This window comes from Pan paniscus, chromosome 2 (genome assembly GCF_029289425.2).
Source record: "Pan paniscus chromosome 2, NHGRI_mPanPan1-v2.0_pri, whole genome shotgun sequence".
NCBI classification, from domain to species: domain Eukaryota; kingdom Metazoa; phylum Chordata; class Mammalia; order Primates; family Hominidae; genus Pan; species Pan paniscus.
In genome coordinates this window covers 131,319,444-131,342,592 of record NC_085926.1, presented here as the reverse complement: position 1 = coordinate 131,342,592, position 23,149 = coordinate 131,319,444, and the positions used below count along the sequence as shown (strand labels likewise).

General features: G+C 48.7%; 1 protein-coding gene across 9 annotated transcripts in view; it reads right to left on the bottom strand.

The window, feature by feature from the left end:
• Window positions 1-23,149, bottom strand: part of TMEM108 (transmembrane protein 108) — a 362,678-nt gene that overhangs the window by 3,467 nt on the left and 336,062 nt on the right. For 5 of the 9 annotated variants that reach the window (XM_055110470.2, XM_055110471.2, XM_003822511.5 and 2 more), the window contains 2 exons: window positions 13,330-14,739; window positions 4,165-4,319 (listed from right to left, as the gene is read on the bottom strand). In XM_055110470.2, the coding sequence (XP_054966445.1) occupies window positions 4,165-4,319; window positions 13,330-14,739 (1,565 nt within the window). The remainder of the gene's footprint in view (window positions 1-4,164; window positions 4,320-13,329; window positions 14,740-23,149) is intronic. The other 4 variants (XM_057301916.2, XM_057301914.2, XM_057301915.2 and 1 more) reach the window with 1 other exon arrangement.

Sequence of the window (23,149 nt, the reverse complement as noted above, 5' to 3'; positions counted from 1 at the left end):
CCAAAGCAAAGGAGAAGAAAAAAGAAGGGAGGAGAGAAGGAGGGAGAAAAGAAGGAAGAAGAGAAAACAGGGAGAAGGAGGAGGAGGAGGTGGGAAAAAGAGAAAAGAATGGAAGTTTCCAAGCACTTTTTGGGCATCACAATTTTGTCTGTACAGCCCTGGATCTGTGTTTTGCTGCTTGCATCAACACAGCAGTGGGGGCAGGGCAACTGAGGAACTTGCTTAGGCAAACCATTTGGCAGTCTCCAAAGTTAGCAGCTAAAGGGCAGGTGGTGAGTACATGTCCTGAGGATGCGGAACATGGTGGAATATGAACTGGGACCTTATGATTGCTCTAGAGATGGTCGGCAGTGTGTGTGTGCTTGGCTGGCTTCATCCTGGCCCTAGGCTGCCTGCATTTGCCCTCATATAGTGTGAGCCCAGAGAATTGGAACAAATTGTAATATTACTCTAAATAAAGCAGAATAAGAGGAACTGCTTGCTGGGAGGGAAACAGCAAAATCCAATCCACTCTGAAGCCAAGCTGAGCTTTGTGCTGCAGGTCCTATGGCGCCCTCCTGGTCTGGAGATCACGACTGGCTGGGGCAGCCCTTTCTACCAGAGCCTCTGGATTGTGTTGGACGGCAGCCCTCGTGCTCTGTGCCAAATGACTAACTGGGATGTTCTAAAAGCAAGGGCCTTTTCTATAGTGCGTTCACGAGTATTGTCCTTTGGCTTTGGTTTTCATTTACCAATTTGCAAAGAGAATATGAGAAATTTAAAGTTTAGGGGTTCACAGCCCATACCTAAAGTAGGACCAGCCCCTTTGTCAAGTTACATATTTTTTTCCACTTACTATAACAGATCTCAGGAACACCTTTTCCATGCAAAATGTGTACAGGCCACACTAAAGGTCAATGCTGCAGTGAAGCTGGCCCCTCGTTTGTCCTCTCCTTAAAAATTTTTCTTGGGCATTTACTGTGTGTTAGGCTCTGACTGGGTGATGGGTAAATTGTGGTGAACAACATTTATAGTTCATTCACATGATAAACATTTACTAAGAACCTACCATGTGCCAGGCACTGCTCCAGGTGCTGGGAATAGAGCAGTGAGCACAACAAACAATGCTCCCTCAGGCAGCAGGACAGCCAGACCACAAACCAATCAACAGAGAGACAATGATGCAATGTCAAGTGGTGAGAAGAGCTCTGAAGACAAGTAAAGTAAGGAAGAGGAAACAGAATGAGGTTGGAGATTTAATTAATACAGAGTGGTCAGGGAGGGAGGGCCTCCCAGAGGAGGTGGCATTTGAACAGAGACCTGAAGGAATTGAGGGTTCAAGGTATCCAGGAGAAAAGCATTTCAGATAGGGTGCAAGAGCGAAGCTCTAAGGTGGGGGCAAGCTTCCTGTGCAGGAGGAAGAGCAAAGAGGCCACTGAAGCTGGTGTGTGATCAATGGGAAGTGTGGTGGGGGCTCAGGTGGTGGGCAGGGGCCAACTTGTGAAGGGCATGAGAATGGGAGTCTGGATTTTATTCAAAATGTAGAGAAGAGCCACTTGAAAGTGGAAGCTGTGGCGGACATGGGATCCTGCCTTGAAAAGATCATCTGGCTCTTGTGCAGAGGGCAGACTGCAGAAGGCAAGATGGTAGTGGGGAGTCCTAATTTAGAGGCCATTGCAGCACTCATGGTGCGAGGGAGGAGACTGGCTTGGATCAGGGGCAGAGGTGCAGGCAATGAGAGGTGCTGGTCCTTAGGGAGAACCAATGAAATTTTCTGACAGACTAGAAGTGGGGTGTGCAGGAAGGAAAGGCAGCTGGCAGTACCATCTACGTAATCAGGAGCTGCAGGTGAAGTTTGGGTTTTGGGGTTGGGAGGGGGAAATCAAGGGTTCAATCTTGGGTGTGTTGAGTTTGAGGTGCCTATTAGACATGTGCAGCAGGTAGCTGGGTAGGTGAGTCTGGGGCCCGGGGAGACATTAAGGTTACAGGTAGAAATCTGGACTCTCTAGTGCAGAGATGGTATTTAAGTCATGGGACTAAGTAGAAAGAGAATAGAAGTGACTGGGGGCAGTGGCTCACGCCTATAATCCCAGCACTTTGGGAGGCTGAGGTGGGCGGGTCACTTGAGGTGAGGAGGTCGAGACCAGCCTGGCCAACATAGCGAAACCCTGTCTCTACTAAAAACACAAAAATTAGCCGGGCGTGGTCGCGTGTGCTTGTAGTCCCAGCTACTTGGGAGGCTGAGGCAGGAGAATCACTTGAACCTGGGAGGCAGAGGCTGCAGTGAGCTGAGATCACACCACTGCACTCCAGTCTGGGCAACGGAGTTGAGACCTCATCTCAAAAAACAAAAACAAAACAACAACCAAAAAAAAAAAAAAAGAAGTGGTGGCAGGACCGAGATGGGGCGCTCCAGTGAATAGAGGTTGGGGAAAGGACAGGGAATCAGTAATGGGAGCTGGGGGAGAGCCTGAGAAGGCAGGGCCTCTGCTGCCATGTGACAGTGCCAGTGCTGCACAGATGGAGTAGGATGAGTGCTCGGAATTGGCTGCTGGGTTTAGCGATGTGGAAGCAACTGGTTACTCAAGTGGGGGAGAGGGGTGCTAAACTAATATCAGACCAGTAGCATATCACAGCTCTAAAAAGGGTCACAATGAAAAAGCACAGGGAGCTAAGACCACGTGACAGGAGAGCTGAACCCAGCCTGGCAGGTGAAGGAAGGCCTCGCTGAGGAAGTGACATTTAGACTGGGCCCTGCAGCAGGATGGGTTGGAGTCACTGAGGTGAGCAAGTGAAGGGGGTGCTGGGGAGAGCCTGAAGATGTTGTAGGAGAGGCGACAGCCCATGCACACACCTGGAGTGGGTGTGATGTAACCTGGTGCTGTGAAGGAACAAAAAGAAATCCAGTGTGGCTGGAGCTTAGCAAAAGATGGGGAGAGGGGTGTGATGTGAGGCTGGAAAGTTGGGCTGGGTCTAGGTCTACCTTGCAGGTCCTATACAAGACTTTGAACTTTAACTGGAGAGAAATGAGAAGGTTTTAAGCATGTGAGCGATGTGACCACAGTTATGTTTACAAAAGCTCACCCTGGCTGCTCTGGGGAATGGACCCACACGGGAAGGAGGGGTGGGGTTGCACCTCCACAAGAACTCTTCTCAGCTCTCACTGCCTTACTCAGACGTCTGTTATCTTTTCTCCTGGGCCATCTCAATTGCATCCTAGTTGAGCTACCTATTTTTAGTCTGTCTTTCTGTGTCATTCCATCTATTTACTCATCCATCAAGCCATTATTTTCTTTCCTTATCCATTCGCTGATCACATATAGGGTGCTTTCACCAGGCCATCAGCATAATCCTTCTAAAACTGGGTCACCCAAAGATCAAAACTTTCAGTGACTCTCTGCTGCCCCAAACTAGAGTCCCAATGCCATAATACCCCATTAAGGCTGTGTCTAATTGGGCCTTTATCCTTCTTTACTGTTTCACTCTGGCCTCTACGCCACCCTCCGTGTGAGGATGGAAAGAGTATGGATTCTGTGGTTAAAGTCCTGGGTTCAAAGCTTGGCTCACTCACTGACCAGCCAGGTGTCTTGGGCAAATATGCTGACAGTGTATTCTTCTTTCCCTTCAGATCCAGCACGTATCCTCACCTTTCCTCAGGCTACCTCCTCTGCTGGAATGCCTGTTGAAATCCATTAATCCTTCCTAGCATCTGCACTGGGAAGGCTTTCCTCCTTGGGTTTCCACAGCTCTTTGTCTATAACTCGTCTTGTGTTTGTGTTTCCCCTAATTGGCTTTGTTTTTGGGTGATGTTGGGGTTTGTCCTCCAGCCACATCTCAGAACCTGAGCCCCTTAGGAGCAAGCTCTCATCTTCATAGTGCCCTGGGAGTGCTCGGCACAAAACAGGTCCTCACTGAGTATTTGTTCACTTGTTCCCAGAAACCAAAAGTCCCAGGAACAGTGCTTCCAAAATTTACTGTGCAGAAAGCACCTGGGGATTCTTGCTAAAACACAGATCCTGGCTCAGTAGGACCAGGGTAGGGCCTACAACCTCTTGGGTGTTATTGATACTGCTGGTCCATGGGCCATACATTAAGGAGCAAGGCACTCAGAAATGAGCAGATGCCCCATGGCTCTCTTTGGACCTGGTTTCCCTGCAGTGGGGCCAGCACTTTCAAGCTCATTACCTCAGAGGTTTCAAGGGACTGGATCTCCCTGGGCAGCTCCACAGCATGCCTGTTGAAGTAGTCCATGGTGATGGTGTTGTTCCAGTAGCTCAGGTTGTTCTCCGGGTTGGCGGTCTTCTTCTTCCTCTTCATGCAGCACACCGTCAGCAGGACAGCTATGGAGAGAGTGCAAGTCAGAGAGGAGAGGGAGGCAGCAAGGATGGTGCCTGGGTTGCACCACCGAACTGATGAGGAGAGTTCCCAGCTGGAGTAAGTGTATGGTGGGAAAAGGGGCAGGGCATGGTGAACTGTACAAAGTGAGCCTTAATTCCACAGAAGACCTTTACAGCAGAAGTTCACAGAGCAAAATCACGGGGCAGAAGTCTTGAATGCTGATAAAATAGCTTTTCTGGTACTATCATCATCATCATCATCATCAAAAAATCCTGTGTTAATAGTTATATAGGACTTACGTCCCAGGCATGGTTCCAAGGACATAGAAATATTCATTTAATCCTCCATTTAGCCCCATAAAGTCAGTACTGTTAGGATCCCCATTTTACAGATAGGAAAACTGAAGCTCAGAGAGGTAAAGTGATAGGCCCAAAAGCAAACCCAGAGAGCTGGACTCCAAAGTCTATGGTTTTTTTTTTTTTTTTGATGGAGTCTAGCTCCGTTGCCCAGGCTGGAGTGCAGTGGCGCAATCTTGGCTCACTGCAACCTCTGCCTCCTGGGATCAAGCGATTCTCCTGCCTCAGCCTCCCAAGAAGCTGGGATATTACAGGTGCCTGCCACCATGTCTGGCTAATTTTTGTATTTTTAGTAGAGACAGGGTTTTGCCATGTTGGTTAGGCTGGTCTCGAACTCCTGACCTCAGGTAATCCGCCTGCCTCAGCCTCCTAAAGTGCTGGGATTGATTACAGGTGTGAGCCACTGCACCTGGCCAGTCTATGCTCTTACCAGCTGATTCCTGCCTTAGACTGATGCAAAAGCCCACCTGCACAGATGGCCTGAGGTGGGCTCCACACAGCTTGACTGAGCACAGTGTGACATGTGACCCTGTCTGTTCATCCCTGAGACTCCCAGGGCCCAGGAGGAAGAATTATGTCTCGATATTGTTGATTAACTATGTGTGAATTGAGTGGCTTGTGAGCAGGGAAGGCTTCTGAGGTCAGAGAGGTGGGGTGGCCTGTCCAGATTCACACTGCAGAAGGGTAACACAAGGACAAGGGTGACAGAGGCCTCTTGGGGAGAAGCCATGAAGTGAGGACTGAGTATATCCTGCCCCAGGTTCATCATCACCAGAGCCTCTGGGGATGAGGAGAGCTGAAGCCAAGAGCCACATCTGACATCCTGGTGGTGCCAACCATCTCTGTGCTGGGGAGTCGGGGTCCCAGGCTGGGCTGTCCAGAGAGGCCAGCACCGGGGGTTGGCAGAGGGCCAGCTCTGTTCGCAGCAGCCTGAGGGTCTGGCCAGCATCAGGGGTGGGTTCATGCCAGGGTGTGGGGCAGTTGCACAAGCTGGCACCTGTATAGGCTGAGACCTCAGAGCCCAGAGCCCAGGGCCCTGTAGGCTGCCTGGGGAATTCTGTAGCTTTCTTTCCAGCTGCCAGCCTTGCTGGCCTCTCAACCTGGAAAGGTCTCTGTACAAGGTTAGGAGATAGGGTAAGTTTCTACTTTATCTTATCTGCTTTGATCAAAAAGACTTCTAATTTGCTTTTCAGTCTTCTAGATCCTTTTAAAAAAATCTTTAAAACATAGAAGGAATTTCTGAATGTTAGGGCTAACAGGGATTTTAGAGATTAGCTGGTACAGAACTTTTCAAATATTGTGGATCTCTTTCCTCTTTCCCTCCCTTCCTTCCAAAAAACCCTTTCTTCAGATGGTTGAAGAGGGAAGGGGCAAGGAGGGGGCTGTGGTGCTCAGCCTGAAACTTGCTAATTCAGGCCGCCTCCTTATTCTACAGAGGAAAAACTGTGGCCTAAAGTGCTGGCCGACTTGCCACAGGTCACAGGTATGTGAGTGGCAGAGCTGGGACAAGACCCCGGGTCCCCTGTCCCCTTCTCTGGTGTCTCTGTTCTTCATTGTCACTACCTTTCACTCTGCTCCTGCAGCTGGCATGGTGAAACACCTGGAGGAGTTCTAGCTGGTGTGACAGAAGCCATAAAGAGGGAACCATCTGGGAAGTGGGAAAAGTGCTGTTTCCTCAGCTCCAGCTCAGTTTTGGTAGAGTTAGAGCTAGAGGGAGGGGAGCAATCAGGACAAACAGAACAGCTCTTCAGTTATCAGCCTGTGGGGGCACATCCCATCATGCCCCACAAAACACTGCCATAGACACAGAACACAGGCTGGCAGGGGAAAAGTGTATCTGTGAGTCAGATTTGTATAGTTTGCACGCCTCTCTAAGGTAGAAAGATATTTGTGCCTCTGATCTACTGAGCAGTTATAAGCAAACAGAATCAAAGTGACAGATGCCATCTTAGGCCTAGTCAATAGGGCAAAAGGGACATCGAATTTAGAATTAGAATCTAGGTGACAATCTATTACTTGCATGACTTGAGTAAGTTACTTAACCTCTCTCAGCGTCAGCTTCCTTGGGAAGATTAAATGCAGTCATACATCTGCCAGCACTTCAAATTGTCCCTGGTGCACAGTAGGTGCTGAACCAAATCAGCCCCTTCCCCCAGCCTACATTCTTATTCTAGAAGGTGGGGCATGGAAACCTAGAGAGGTGAACTTGCTCAAGGCCATGCTGCTAACCTGGGCTGGTAGAGGTTGCAGAATCCAAGTCCTCCGCCCCCAAGTCCAGTGCTCTAACAGCCCATGTTGTTAGAATGCCAGATGCAGAGATCCTGCCCTGCGGGAAGGCCTGGGAGTCAGAACAGAAAGTTCTGCTCCACGCTGTCTTCCCCTCACATGTTCATGCTCCTGGCCTGATTATATTTCTCTCAGGGAGTTTCCAGTGCTTCTCAAACACCATTTCATTTACTTACTGAAAGCCAGCCTGGCTACAGAAAGACCTAGGTTCAAATTGTGACTCTGCCATGAATTCCACCTGGAAAGTCACTTAAGATGAACTTCATAGGCTTGTAACGAGAATTAAAGAGATCATGGATGCAAAATGCCAAACACAATGCCTGACACACAATGGATGCTTAATTAATGACAGTTCTCTTCTTGTTCTCCCAACATCCTCTACAAGAGAGATCTAGAAAGAAAAACTGTGTTATATGACTATTGGGTGGCTCAAGGCCAAAGCTCCACCTAGGGGTTAGAACATTCACTATTTCAGTGGTCTCACCTTTCATCCAAGAAAGAAAAGTACAAGTCAGACTTACAGGGTCTCTACTATATTCCCAGCACTGACCCAGAGGCACTTTGAAGCTTATTTAGCCCACATGATAACTGCCTGAGGAAGGCACTATTGCTCTTCCCATTTTCAGAACAGGTAACTGAAGGTCATAGAAGCTAATAGTATTGATCTTGATCTCCCAACTAATTACTGCAACTTGAATCCAGGTCTTGATGATCTTCAAGTTGATATCCACTACCCTATATTGTCCTGAACACCGGAGGGTATAGAGATGACATATGCAGAAGCGTTTTGTAAACTGCGCAGCTCTATGCAAACACAAGATGTTAACCGTTCCCTTTCCCATTTAGTTGAAAAGCTTCAACTGCTCTGTTTCTCCTGAGGCAGTAGCCATCAAGACTCTCGAGGAGGTCATGGAGTCCCAATTTCCTTGAGTTTTAAAACAGAGTTGGGAATTAAGCTCTCTTGGGTTCCCAGGAATGTCACTGGGGAGTCATCCATGGCTTGTCAGATGTGTGACAGGAAGAAGAGGGGTCACTCCATTTTCAGATGGAGCCCTGAGTACTGTATTCACATTTGTGGAAGGGCATGCTTTCAGGTGATAGGATCTGCTGTGTGATGAGAAATGGAAATGAAACCCTGCAGGTCCCCTGAGGATTCAACCTTTCAAACAACTATTGAATTGCTCTTTCCCGGGCCTGTTTGAGCAGGCATTGCAAATCTTAAAAACAATAAGATGAATAATCATCACTGTTTGATCACTGCCATTTATTGAGTACCTTCTCCATGGCAGATGCTAAGATAAGACCTAACATGCATCATCTCTGATTTTACAAGTCTTCGAGGTTGCAGCCATGAAAATGCCCTGGTCAGCCATGATTGACCATGACAGGGGTACTAGTGCAGGCCTGTTCCTGCTGGACATGGAACCCCTCTAATGGCTTAAGGACTCCCACTGGCTGGCAGAAACTTTCTTAGAACAACACTGTAGTCTAAGACTCTTCCTACTGAATTCTCTTTCCTTCTCCCTCTCCTTTCATGGGGGTCAGGCCTGCACTGCAGTCTGGGGCTTCCTCTGCCTACTTCAGTTCCTTCCTGAACATTTTACAGGTGTTTCCCCCAATAATTCTCTTATATGCCTAATCCCATCTTGGTGCCTGCATCTCGAAGGAACTAACACAGTGGACAGGAGTCCCATTTTGCAGACAGACACTGGATCAATGATTAAGTTACTTGTGTAAGTCCTACAGCCAACAAATGTTAAGAGCTGGGGTTGTGTGCAGGTATGTTTGATTCCACAAGCCAAGTCTTAGAAGCATACTGGGCTTCCTCTCTAATGATCTATGCAGGCTTAACTGTGAGGACAGGGAGTGATGACACATTTCAGTTTGGCCCCTTTGTTTTGTCGATGAGAAACCTCAGACCAGTGAGGGAAAGGATTCGCCCATGGGTGCCAGTGGGAGGGGTGCACCTGGGCTGGGCACAGCCATTTCCCTCCTTTGGAGGCTGAGGGAGGAGGTCACAGGGAGGCCTCAGGGTATGGAGGGAGGTCAGGCTGGGGGGCTTAGTGTCTGACCCACCAGCCTGGCAGGCGGGAATGTGCCTGTACAAGCCCACGGCCCTCTTGGGGAGAAGCCATGAAGTGAGGACTGAGTGCTGCCTGGAGGTGCTGGCTGGGATGCACAGGGAAGAGCTGTCAGGGTATGGGTCTAACACTGGAACAGCTGGGGGACATTCCCTGGATATCCCTGCATTGCCTTGAGGCTCTCCCATCCCTGTTTGATCCGTAAGCTCCAAGGAGACATGTTTCCCAGCCATAATGCCTTCTGATCCCAATCTCTTCTACTCTTTTCATTGGCAAGAGTCATTCTCACCTGGGTTTTCTTATATAATAATTATAAACTCATTCAGGGCCTGTGAGTGAAAAGGCACACATATACATTCAGGTCTAATATTCACTGAGCAACCATCAGCACAATGGTATGTGACCTCTTTGAATGCTGCACTAATGCTCCACTGTCTAGAAGGAGGCCAGACTGCTCTGGGGCCCAGGTGCAGAGGGTGCCCTCAAGTGTCTAGTGTCAGAGAGAGAGGGGCTACTCCACTTTGGCCAGGGTGAACTTGAGTTGGTGATGACAAACATCTGCAGCTAGTCTATTTTTCTAATCTCACCCTCCAAACAGCCCCATCTTCTTGCAGAGAGGATGGGTGAAGGCATTTTCAAAAATGGACATCACATGTGACAAACAGGCAAAGGACCCTGCCAGAGCCACAAAACTGACACGCTCATGAAAACTCAGACCGCTGACAATGGTGAGCGCCGACCAATTCAGCGCCAGGCGTGGAGGCTTCTGGCAAGAGTGGTGGGCTCTGTGCGTCCTGATGGTGGCAGCAGAGACCAGCTTGGGAGCCACCTGGCTCCTCTGCCCTAGCCCATTATGGCCTGAATCCAATCAATTTTAGTTCTCAGCACTTCTGAAAACGTGCGTGGCTTAAAGTGTCTGGCAGGGCTCAGGAGAGAAAAGCATTTCTCAGCCCCGGGACACATATATGCTTCCAGGCACTGGTTGTGGCTTGCAATCTGGCAGGGCAGGTGAACGGACACCCTCCCTCCTTGCGCAGGCCTGGGATCTGCCTTACTCAACTCCCACTTCTACCAGGAGCAGAGGATCACCGCTGCCCAGCACCCCGCCCATCTGAATTCTGACTCTGGTGGCTTCAGAGAAGCAAGGTAGGGGCCAGTGCTGGTATGAAATGCCAGATGAGAGGAAACTGATGCATGCACTTTACTCCTGACTCAGAGTGCCTGAAATATCTAGCAAACTGGCAAAGGATGAAACCCTTCTTTGAGGTCTGTAGAGTAGCTTTAAGATAAATGAAGCCACTGAGAAGGTCCAAAACAAGGGGCCCTTAGACCTGGAAGAGGTCTGCTTTCCTGATAACTAGAGTGGTGCTGGGCTATGAAAACAGTCCAAATAGATGAGGATAATTCTGAGAGCACAGGGTTCTGAAGCTGGACAAATATTCTTCCACCTTAATGGCCCTCTCACTGGAGCCTTCACAGGGTTAACGATGGTCCCGCAGGAGTTGGGGCCATGACTGAGGACATGGAGCTGATGTGGAGGCAGTCAGGGCCAAGGCAAGAGCCTCCTTGTGTTTAGTGGAAACGCAAGACAGACATCAAAGGGAGTGGGGTGTGTGGTTCCCAAGGGGCTACCAGAGTCCACTTTTATTAAAAGTTTGTGTCTTTCTTTAGAAAGTAATATGTTCCATCTCCAGCACCTGAAGGCTCCTTTCAGGGTGCCAGAAGAATCCTCAAGGGACAGTCCCAGGCTGTGTCCTTGCTCCTGTCTTGGCTGACATTTTTATGCATGGTTTAGGCAGCCCATGGGCTTTCCAGCTTTGCAATAAGATCTGATCTAATTTCAAGCTTATACATAACAGAAGGGCTGGGGGAGAAGTAGGAGTCCTTTTAGAATTGCAAAATCCAGGTGGGTGTAGCCTGTGGGGTGCAGGCTATCCAGCTCAAAGAGGGAGGCCCATATCTCAGATTCCCTAATGCTCGGCACAGTGTCTGGCACACAATGGGCACACAGGAAATCCTGCACTGAATCAAACAGATTTTGTATTACCAGATCTACGCTGACTCACTGTGTGGTCAGGACCTTGGGTCAATCACTTCACCTGGTGACTCACTCCCTACCTGTAAGGTGTGGAGGACAGCTGGAGTCACTGTGGCACCTGTGTGTTTAGCAGTGTGTTTGCTTGTTCCTGCTTTTATGTCTCTGGCTGGTCTAAGATGGAATGATAAAAAAAAATAACGGAATGCACTTTGTAAACGAGAGCATCCTAGACACATGTAAAGATTGGAAAATTAGAAAGCTGTCTCTACTGTAGTTACTTCTCAGATATGACCAACCATTATTAAGAATTCATTGGCTAATAGTGCTACATTTTCTCATGATCATTCTTCTGTTTTAGAAGTGGGCAACTGCAGTTTTAAGAATAAATGTGTAAATGTGTGTTTCCATGAGAGACAATAAAGCTGTTTTCATTAAGAATGAAATATGCAACTTGCAAACACTTTTACTTTTCTTGAATTGGGTCCTTCAGCAGAAGCAGTTTGCCCAGCCCTGACATGGAAAGTTTACTTTGCTCATCAACCTGAAGGAGACCGAAAGCTATGAGAGGCGGCTCCTGAAAAGAATCTAGACTCCGGATATAAAAAGATCTTGCAACACAAGGCCAAGTGGAAATCATGGTTCGCATTAAAGGCATAAACCTCCTGCACTAACAACCCAGAGCAGGAGGAAAAGCTGGGAGACCTGGCTCAGCAGCCTTCCCTGAGGGAAGCCTTTGGGGCTTTGTTCCTCTTGAGATCAGGGCAAGCCTATGTATGACCTGAAGCCAATACAACCAGCAGAGCTGATGCCAGTGCTGGCTGCCTGAGTGCTACTAAAGAAAGAGTCCACCATCGGCTCCCTCTTCCGTAGCCAGACACAGGTGGAATGCTGTGCTTCCTTTTGGGAGACAAAGCAGAAGCTACCCCAGAGGGGGCAGATGGGAGACAGGCCCAGGCAATGCAGCCCTACAAAGAAGACTTGAAGGGCCGGGGCTGAGCGGCTTGGATGAAGAGAAGGCTGCCTTTCAGAGCTGTTTCAAATGTTTCAGACGTTGCTAGACAAACTAGAGTTGTATGGCTTCAGATGGCACAGCTTAGGCCCATAGAGTGGGAATCACAAGAAGGCAAACTTTAGGCCCCCAGGAGAGCTGGGCAACAACCTGGAGGGTCAGAGGAGAATGGGCTGTCCAAGGAGCGGGGATATGAGGGTGGGGCAGTGTGGCCATCCCTGGAAGGGGTAAGGGAGTGGCAGATGGTAACCATTTGGGGTGGGGTGTGGCTGAGGATTCCTGCAAGGCTATCAGAGAAACTCTAAGAATCATAAGAATCAAAGCTCAAGTACATGAGGGAAGACATAATGAAATCCCTAAAGTTCTGAGAGGTTGTATCAGATTCTTTATGGAGAATACAGAGAGAATGCCTCCTGACTCCTCATTCACAGAGTGCCAGGCAGCAGCAAGGAGAAGCTGGTGGCCTTGGGAGGGCAAAAACTAAGGACAAGGTCCACAATGCAATCAGCTCACATCACCTACGAACAAATAAAGTGGGGTGGGCGTGGAGAGTTGCTAGAATTTACGTAACTCTCAAGCCTTAATTTAGCTGCAAGAACTAGGTTTTTGCCAAAGCTATAGAACTTCCCACCAGATGAAAGCTTTATCTCTTTTTCTTTCTTAGGAGAAGAGAGACAGAAGGAGAGAAGAGGGGCAGGAGGAGAGAAAACACAAGAAAGAGGATGGAAGATAAAGAGGAAGGTGAGGGGTTTGCTAGTTGGAGGCTGTAAATTTTGAAGCATCAACATTGACCTATGGTGTCTTGGTGCCAGGTTGCTAGAGGCATTGGCAGGCTACCTTGAGGCAGAGTGGTGTCATGACAAGGGCACTGGGCTGGAAGACAGCTGCTACAAGCTCTCAGCCCAGCCCTGCCTCTCACTAATTCTGGGATCCTGGGTGAGCCATGTCACTGCTAGCTTGGCATTTTTTTCCTGCAAAATGCAGGGTTGGATTAGACTGCCTGTAAGGTCCTCCCCCAGCTCCTGGGAGTTGTGACTTTATGATCAGCAGGCATTCAAGCCATGGCCAGGCAGAGCTGAGGACTAGGGTCAGGGATAACCTGTCCTGATACCTAGTTTCCTGAGATTCTGGGAATTTTTGTAGCCCACTTGGCAAGGATGCCAAATCAGGGACAAAGGAATGCTGGGGTTGAGCCAGTGATGTGGTAGAGGGAGAGGATGGGTGGGAGAGGGCGGCACTTACAGCAGGAGGAGATGGGCACGCTGATGGCCAGGATCACCCAGGCGATATCCATCTTGCTCAGGCAGATGGTGGCTCTGTGCTGCGGTTTGTCCCCCTCGGCCACATGGGAGATGTTCCCTGCTGTCCCAGGCTTCCAGGTCTCGGCGGGGACCAGGCGGTTGAGGAAATTGCCTGTGGCTGTGGATACCACTGTGGAGAGAGGACTGGGCACCCGGTCGGTCATGGTGAGGGTGGCCACAGTCTCCTCCTTGGCTCCAGAAATAGTGCTTTCTGAGACCCTGGAGGGATGGGTTGGAGCTTGTGGGGTTGTGGATGCTCCCTGAGGAATCCCCTGGGAAGGGGCTGAGACACTGGTATCGAAGGCAGCTGGGGTGGGCCCCGTGGCAGCCGTGAAGACCCCAGAGCTGGTAGACAGAGGTCTGTTGGTGCCAGGGGTGACAGTAAGCCAAGAGTCACTATGGCTGGGGCCATCCTGTGGGTCACCGCGGTGGGGGCGCTGAGAAGGCACTGGGGCAGCTTGTGGACTGACAGGGGCACCTGAGGCTGCTGTGGCATCTGGTGTCCCTCCTTGGCTGGTGAAGGTAGAACCACCCCCCTGGGCTGCTCTGCGAAGGCCTGGCTTGTCCTTTGCAGGCCCCAGGGAGGTGGTGGGGGGTGCCCATGAGGTATTGCTGGGCACTGTGGTCGCAGCCACTGTCTGGGGCTGTGGTGAAGAGGAGTAGCCCCAGAGTGGGGTCCTGGGGGTGAGGGTAGAGGGCTCTGGTTCCACAGACCCTGTGAAGTTGCCCTTGTAGATCTGAAAGATTTTCCCCAGGGGCCGCTTCTGCCCCAGAGGTGTGGAGCTTGGATTTCGTCCTCGCTGTCCTTCTTTACTCCTGGAGTGGCCACCAGGTGCAGGCGGGACAGGGCGTGATGAATTACCAGCCCCTTTTCGGGAAGAGCCTGGGGGCCTGGGGGGCCTGCGTGTGGTAGTGCGGGGGGGCGCTGTGGTGGGGCGGCTGGTGGCCCCCGGTGGCTTTGTCAGCAGGATGGTGGGGGCAGCCTGCCCTCGAGGGCGGCCCTCTGGCTTGGAGGATGTGGTTGCCATGGCTGCTGGAGCGGGCCCTGTGGACAGGGAGCTTTCAGAATGGGGGGCGGTTACTGTCGCAGCGATGGTGGAGATGGTGTGCGTAGGAGGGTGCCCCTCTGCACGGGGTGTCGGTGTTGCCATGGGAGCTGCAGCCTGTGAGGGGGGTCCATCGGGATTGGGGGTCAGCATCACCACAGAAGTATGTCTGGTAGAGCTGTGGGGTGCTGTCACCATGGTTCCCGGGGGAGTGCCTGAAGGGAGGACCTGAAGAGATTCCCTGGGAGATGGTTCCTGGATGGCAAATGCCAGCGCTTCGGTCAGTGCCAAGATCAGCAGGAAACCTTGAGAGGGAGACAGAGAGAAGAGGTAAAATACTTGGGGAGCAGCATACAGCCTGGGCCTTTCTTACCTGTGGCCTAGGACAGTGCTGGGAACTCAGGAAACGTCAGGAGCATTCCTGAGCCCACACTAGTGCCCCAACACTGAACCAGAACTGTCTGTGGAGCTGGGGCAGGTCTATTAGGTAGGTGCTGCCTGGTACCTGCTGGAAAGAGAGACCAGCACCAGGGGAAGCAGAGCAGCTACCCTGGCCAGGCTCCTCCTTTCCCACATGCCTCAGAAACGCCATCAGCCCTCCCCACAAGGGCAACTTTTTAGAACAGGCTGGGGCTGGAGGTGTAGAAGGCTTGTGGCCTCCACATCTGCCTCTTCCTCTGCAGCCAGGAGTGGTCAAGGCCAGCTTGCCTGTGGGGAAGCCTGTGTGAACTCTGTGTGAGCCACCCCAAGCCAAATGAGGAAGGCCTGGGTGGCAGTATGTACCAACTCTTATGCCCTTTTCTGAATCTTCCATTTATAAACTACACAAAGGTACAAGAAAACAGACCTCTGTCCCTTCAGGACCATTCGCCAAACAATTATGGAGGTTCAACCCTCTCCCTGACCCTGGGGGACACAAAAACGAACAGGGCAGTCTCTGGCCCTGGATAAGCTCGCACATATCCACAAACAATCCTAAAATAAGACAAAGATGTCTCAGTGCCATAGAAGAGTGACAGGCAGAAGAGGACCGGGGTCTAGAGAAGAGCAACCAGACCTGGAGCCCATAAAAGCGCTTAGCACAGCCTGGAACAGAAGGTGCCTTCTACAAATGCCGGCTGGTGTCATGGTTGTTATTAACTGCTTTTCCTATGGCATTCATGTGGCTGAACTCTGAAAAATTGTCATTGGTGATATCCAGCCTTTTTGAGTAGAAGGAGCCCTTTTGAACATTAAAAAAAAAAAAAAAAGGGATTTTGTATGATAGCCAATGTGCATACTTGCAGTTCAAGAAAATGCACAAGGACAAAAACGTATATGTTTAAAAACATTTCTAGTTATGTGTGGATTTTATCAATCACAATAGCATGTGCCTATTTTTAAAAATGGTACCTCATGCAAGCATGACATGTAGGAGCCGTTGACAACACATGGGTTGGGAAGAGCCTGTCTCTATGGCTCTACTGTCTCTACGGCTGAGGAAGGGCCAACAGTCCTCTGAGGCCTGATTCTGACCTGTTAGCATCTCCTTATCCTGTTAGCACCTCCTTGTTCATGGATCCCCTTCTTTGTCATCCTCAGGCAGTTCCTTCAGCCCCTGCTAGGCTCCCCTGACTATGGAGAGAGATCTCTGTCTGCGTCTAATTACTCTCTCAGAGCGTCTTTCCTCCATCAGATTCCAGCAGGACAAACGGCCAAAGCAGGGGCCCCAGCTGTGATTCCCAGGTGTCTGATGGAGAAGGCAGGGCCCTGGCGAGAAGCAGAGATGGGGAGGAGATCTCCAGGCATGCCTTTGACACAAGGCCCAGGATCACCATTTGGTGTGTGGTGGAGCCTTGGCATGGGCCTGTGTCCTCACCCTGCACTTCTAAATTGGTGGGGAGTGGGAGGCTGCGGGGGACTTTAGATTGCACTGAGGCTGTAGCACCCACCAACTCTAGGACCAAAAATTTGCCCTAAACAATCTATTTTTTTCTAAACTTTCATTCATGATCTAGACTAGCGGTCCCCAACCTTTTTGGCACCAGGGACAAATTGTCTTCCACTTGGTTTTGTGGAAGACAGTTTTTCCATGGACTGGAGTTGGTGGCGGGGGGGGGGGTATGGTTTTGGGATGAAACTCTTCCACCTCAGATCAGCAGGCATTCAATTCTCATCAGGAGCACGCAACCAGATCCATCCCTTGCATGTGCAGTTCACAATAGGGTTTGTGCTCCTATGAGAATCTAATGGTGCCGCTGACCTGACAGGAGGCAGAGCTCTGGCGGTAACGCTCTGGCGGTGATGCTCTGGTGGTGATGCTGGCTCACCGGCCTCTCACCTCCTGTGGTGCAGCCTGGTTCCTAACAGGCCACAGACTGGTACTGGTCTGCGACCCAGTGGTTGGGGACCCCTGATCTAGACCACACACCAACAGCACATTCTGTGTATTCGAGTCAATCCTAAAACCTGTTTACTGAACACTTGCCCTGGCCCAGGCTTTCATGCTTTAATCCATATGACCACTTGGTGGAGCATGAAATTGAGGTTTGGGGAGATTAGGCAACATGTGGAAAGTCACACAGTAGCAGAAGTATGTGAAACAAGGGTTGTCTTTAAAGTGCATGCTTATCCTGGTCAACCACTATCAATGATGCAGGAGGAGGAACAAGAGGACAGTATGTTGCATCCCAGAAGAATTAATGTGCTGTTATGCTCTGACCTGCTCAGGGTTATTCTGGCACCCCTATCCTGCCCACGGCTTAACACCAGAGAGACAATCTATTCCTAGGGCTAGTGGTGGTGACCTCCATGTTTTGATGGACATTCCCTTTCAAGTGTCTGTTTAGCTCACAAGTGTTAAGTGTTGTTAAGGACTGACTTATGCACCCCCAAAATCCCTATGTTGAATCCCTAATTCCCAGTACCTCAGAATGTGACTATATTTGGAGATAGGGCTTTCAAAGAGGTAATTAAAGTAAAATGAGGCCAATAGAGTGGGCCCTAATTCGATCTGACTGGTGTCCTTCTTAAGAAGAGGAGATTAGGACACACAGACATCTGGAGCACGTGTGCACAGAGGGATGACCATGTGAGGACACGGCAGCTAGAGGACGCCATCTGCAAGCCAAGGAGAGAGACCTCGGGGGACTCCAACCCTATTGGCGCCTTGAGTTTAGACTTCCATCCTCCTCAAATGTGAGGAAATACATTTCTGTCTGTGGTATTGTGTTATGGAAGCCCTAGCAAACTAATATACATGCCTTATGTTAGAGATCCTCTGAAAAAGGAGAGACAGAGACAGGGCGTTTGTGCAGGAAGTTTATACTGGAAAATGATCTGTGGGGTCAGCCGTGGGGGTCTGAGATTAGTGAAACAGGGAAAACCAATCTGAGGGCAGGTTATGAGCTGGTCCAGGTGGGCACCTCAAACTCACAGGGGACGTCAGTGGAGCTGAGTAGGCTGCATCTCAAATTGTCTGCCTGAAAAGAACACTCACCCAGAGGCTCCCATATTCACTGATCAAGGGCTGCTCCTGGGATGCTCATCACTGCACTTCCTGACTGACGCCAGGTCTCCATTAGCTGGATCAGAGAAGCTCTGGGCCATAGGGCTGTCAGGTTCTGCCTGCACCCAGCTGGTGTTTGCTGCAACAGCTGGAGTTAAAATTAAGGGCCCGGGGAATCTCTGGGGCCAGGCACCAGATGTGTCAGATACAATAAAAGACCGGAGACCAAGGACACAGCAGTCTTTTGGAAGCAACATTGGCTGACCCCAGGGACAGGCCCTCAGGTGGGAGAGGAGCCACCATGGCCTCTAGGAGAACTTTTGCGGCACTCCAGAGGCAGAGAGAGGGGTTAATACAGACTGATCTTTAAAACACTCAGGGAAAAAAATTCCCCTGACTTTCCCATCACTGGCATTCCAGGAACTAACATCCTCCTAGCTGGGAAGCCTTTGACTGGAATCCTTGGTGCTCTAAGATACACAGCCTAAGTAAATATGTTTGTCCTTGTTGCTGCTGCCTATTTCCCCCACTCAGCTATCAGCATCCCCTGAAGTTATTGTTCTCTCTAGAACTGTAGAGTTACCTCTTAGCCCTTTCTTCTTTGGACTTTAGAGTACATCATCTTTGGCACAATGAACGGATACTGCCACCGTGGGTGCCAAGGGATTTTTACCTGGAGGATGATGTTTACATGTTACAGTGAGAGGGGATCTGGCATTTCACCTAATCCAATCCCCTCATTTCACAGAGTGGGCAACAGAAGGAGGGAAGTGACTTGTCCAAGAACACATTGCTGGTTGGGGACACAGCCTGGACCACGGCCATTATTTCAAAGCAACTTTTCATTTGTATAATAAAAATCCCTACAATGTTGTGCTAGCCAAATACCACCTCCAACCTCTACTGTCACCTTCAATATGGAAATCAGACAAGCATTTACCTCTCTTCTTTGGCACAAAAGGTTAACAACTGAATGCTATGCACACTGTCACAATAAACATCTAAGGCCTTCAACCCAGGGCTTCCCTAACACATGCAAATTTTCATTCAAGGCCCTTTGTGCTGGACTACACACTCCCCCTCCCCACAATCTGAGGCTACTGCCTCTTTGCATATTATTTGCATGGATTTGCATAATGGACTCTAGAGGCTTTAATTCCAAATATGTAGTAGAGACTAAAGCTAAAACCTAGCTTCACATGCTTGAAATGTGGAACCGATTTTTAAAACGTGTCTGAATATGGACAATTGTTGTGGGGTGGAATCTACATATTGATGGGTGTCCAGACATCACAAGAAGGTCTCCTCCTACTGAAAATTCCAATGCATACGTGAGCTCAGGACCCAAGGGAAGGAAAGGTCCTCCTCCTTCTGTTTATTTGGTTGGCTGCCTGCAGTCCTATTGGGCATGACATTTGCATCTGGCAAAGGCAACAAGGGAATTGATGAAAAGAGAAATGGCTAATATGTACTATACACTGCTCAAAGGGCTAAGCCTGTACTGACATATTTAATTCTCACAGCAACCTCATGAAGCAGGTAGTATTATTAGCTCCCTGTTGCAATTGAGGAAAAGAAGCACAGAGAGGTACAGGAACTTGCCCATGGTCATATAGCTGGGGAATGGCAAGCTGCAATTTGTTCCTAGGCAGCTTGGCTGCAGAGTCTACGCTCTCGACTACTTTCATTTATTGTTCTGCTCTACCCATCTCCCCAGGGGGCTCTGCCATTCAAAAGCAATGATTCACATCTTTGGAGAACTGATTCTCTATTGTTGGTCTCTTGACTTTTCTTCTGTCTTGTTTTTTTTCTATCTCTATTCCAGGGCTCTGTATGACATATTTGGTGTTCTTTTAACAACCCAGTAAATTAAATTCATTTTGCAAGTAACTGGGGGAGCTTGTAGTAGTACAATAAAAGGACTGGAAGCCCCTGATTTAATTCTCTCTGATTTAATTCTCTCCTCTTCCCCAATCCTAACATCTCATACACTCCATTGTTTGGTAGAATAAAAATTATGTATATAAAAACCACAAAATTATATATGTGTGTGTGTATATATATATATAACAAAAATTATATATACACACATATACATACACACTTTCTCTTAAAATTGCTTATATACACACAAGGCATATTTGTTACACAGAAAATTCATAAAAATAGAATTTTATCTTTTTTTCATAATTTTAAGTTTCTTCTAAGTAGATCTTCCTTCCCCATTAAACTAGGTTTTCTACCGCAAGATATTTTGTGCATTGCTGTTTTAAACCCTTTTAACAGCGAATCATAGCAGTCTGAGAAGTCTTCTGAACCATCCTGGACTCTTGGTGTGATTTTAAATTGTGTCTACAAGTTCTCTGACATTCTTCCCACCAAGAGGTAGAGTCTGTTTCCCCTCCCTTTGAACCTAGGTAGGCCTTTGTTACTGCCTTGATGAATACAATGATGCAGAAGTGACACCCTACATCCCTTCTGAGGCTACAGCCAAAAAGCTCATGCAGCTTTTACAGGTTTCTCTTGGGGGCTTTGGCCCCCCGTAAGAACTCCAGTTCCCTCGAGGTGGCCACATAAAGAGACCTTGCAGAGAGTAACAGGAATGCCTGAGGAGACCCAGCTGTCCCAGCCCCAGCCAGGCACCGGACATGAAAGTGAAGAGCCTGCAAGATGACCCTGGCCATTGCCGGACTGCAATCACCCAAGAGATCCCAAATGAGAGCTGCCTAGCTGAGCCTGGTCAACCCTAAGATTTTTGAACAAAATAAATGATTGTTACTGCTTTAAGCCACTGTTTTGGTTTCTATTATCAATAGGTAACTGGAACACTTGGGAATTTAGCTTCTGCAATTGATGTTTCAACAACAAAAGAAAAGAGCATCTAAGCACACTAAGTCTGACCATCAGGGAGTTTGTTTTCTGCATGAGCAACAGCACACAACCTTGCCAGGAAATGGGCTTTTCTAATTTCAAGATTATTGTTCTTTAATTGGAAGGGATGTTGGGACTCTGGTATCAGCTCCTCTACTTTACAGATGAGAAAGCTGAGGCCCAGCAAAGTGAAATGATTTACCCTGGCCACACAGCTACACACAGGGTTAGGGACAGGGAGGGACTCAGGCCAACTCATTGCCTGCCAATCCCATTAAGGTGCCAAACTCATACTGTATCTAATCTATCTATCTCTCTATCTATCTATCTATCTATCTATCTATCTATCTAAATTTTTTTTTTTTTTTTGAGACAAGGTCTCACTCTGTGACCCAGGCTAGAGTGCAGTGGCGTGATCACAGCTCACTGCAGCCTTGACTTCCTGGGCTCAAGTGATCCTCCCACCTCAGCCTCCTGAGTAGCTGAGACTACAGGCACACGCCACTGTGCCCAGCTAATTTTTGAAATGGGGTCTTGCCATGTTGCTGGTCTCCACCTCCTGGGTTCAAGCAATCTGCCTGCCTTGGCCTCTCAGAATTTTGGGATTACAGGCGTGAGCCACTGTGCCTGGCCAGTGTTCTTTTTATACTCACTGTGGTTCCAGTGTTCTAGTATGGTCCATCTCTGAACTCCAATGATTCCTTTTATTAAAGATCAAATATAAACTTCTAATTCCTTGGAGCATGGTTTCCCTTAACCAAAAATAAATATGTATCACTGACTTCAGGGTGAGAGGGGTGATTGATCTTAAGAGGCAATCCATGCCTGTGACTTCACTTCTTTATGAAACCAAGGAGTTTTGAGTGCAAATCTTTTCTGCTTCCCTCACTACAGGTTGCCACATTTAAAATGTTCCCTACTATAAAATCCTGCTGGGAACATGCCTCAGATAACAAGGCTGAAGGACAGAAAGTTCTGCTTAGAGCTAACTGGGACCATTGTTTGGTAGATTATAGACATCTCTGAGATTACTGGTTCAACAGCTAGACTGATGAGGTCCATGACTTGTACTTTGGGAAACTGCTTCCCAGAGTACAATCTCTTGAATACATTCCAGCAAGAAAGTCATGTGAGACAGGGCTTGTGTGCCCCAGACACACCTATGGCCTTCAGCCAACATGAATTCACCTTGTGCTGAAGCTCTAGGGGGCTGACAGATCATGGTCTCCTAAAAAACATACGAACAAACACACGTGAACACACACCCACACAGAGTAAGCATAGGCCTTTTCCCAGGGGTAAGAAACAGGGAAGAATGACAAATTTTCAGCTCAAGTCCCCCGTCATCTCCACATTCACATATGGTTAAAGTCATTTGTCTGAGGTCAAAATGACCACCATGTAGCAGTACCAGGATTTAAACCCAGGTTTCTCTGATCCTGACTGTCCAAGAAATCCTGGAAACTGAGAAATTTTTGATCCAGGAAAATGTCCTACATGAGTAGAGGAATGCTTGATGAAGATAATAATAGTAACAGCTGTGATGACCATGACAAAAAAACAAATCTTTCCCCAAATGCAGCAACACTTGGGGGCAACTATGCTGCCTTTAATCTTCAGCTTTAGCCTTTTTGCCTTAGTCATTTGATTCAACTTGGTACAAACATTTCTCACCTAGAACTTGTCTGAGAATTCTTCCTGGGCCTTGAAACTGTTGTTAGGAATCCCTCCTTGTGTGCTTATAACCTATAAGCTTATCTCTACTCCAGCTCTCACCTCTCTGAATGGAAATGGCCAGTGTCTTGTCTGTTTCCCTGTCTGAAGTGGAAGCTGCCAGGGCTGGGACCATGTCTGATTCCATGTTATATGCCCATATCTAGTCCAGCACCTAGGCTACAAGACATATTCGCTGAAGAATAAGAAACCCTCCTAAATCACTTACTAGCCATCTGTGGCAGCTGGTGTTTTCCAAAAATGACCACCACAGTACATTCCAATCTGCTTACTCTTCCTAAATGTGACTTTGGCTCTCCTGTTGACAGGTAAGGTCTATGTTCCTTCCCTTAAATCTGGGTGGGGTTTTTTTTTTTTTTTTTTTTTTTTTTTTTTTTTTTTTTCTGTGGGTTTGTGACTGGCTGCAGTGCTGCTACCTGACTTCTAAGGTCAGATCATAAAAGGTGGTATGGCTACTTCTTGGTTTTCTTGTGGTGCTTACTCTTGGGAGCCAGCTGCCATGCTGCGAGGAAGTCTGAGCAGCCCAGAGAGGGGCCCATGTGGAAAGGAACCGAGGTTCACGGCCTTCAGCCTCAGCCTAACTTCCAGATGATAGCAATACAACCCTGTTGGCCATGTGAATG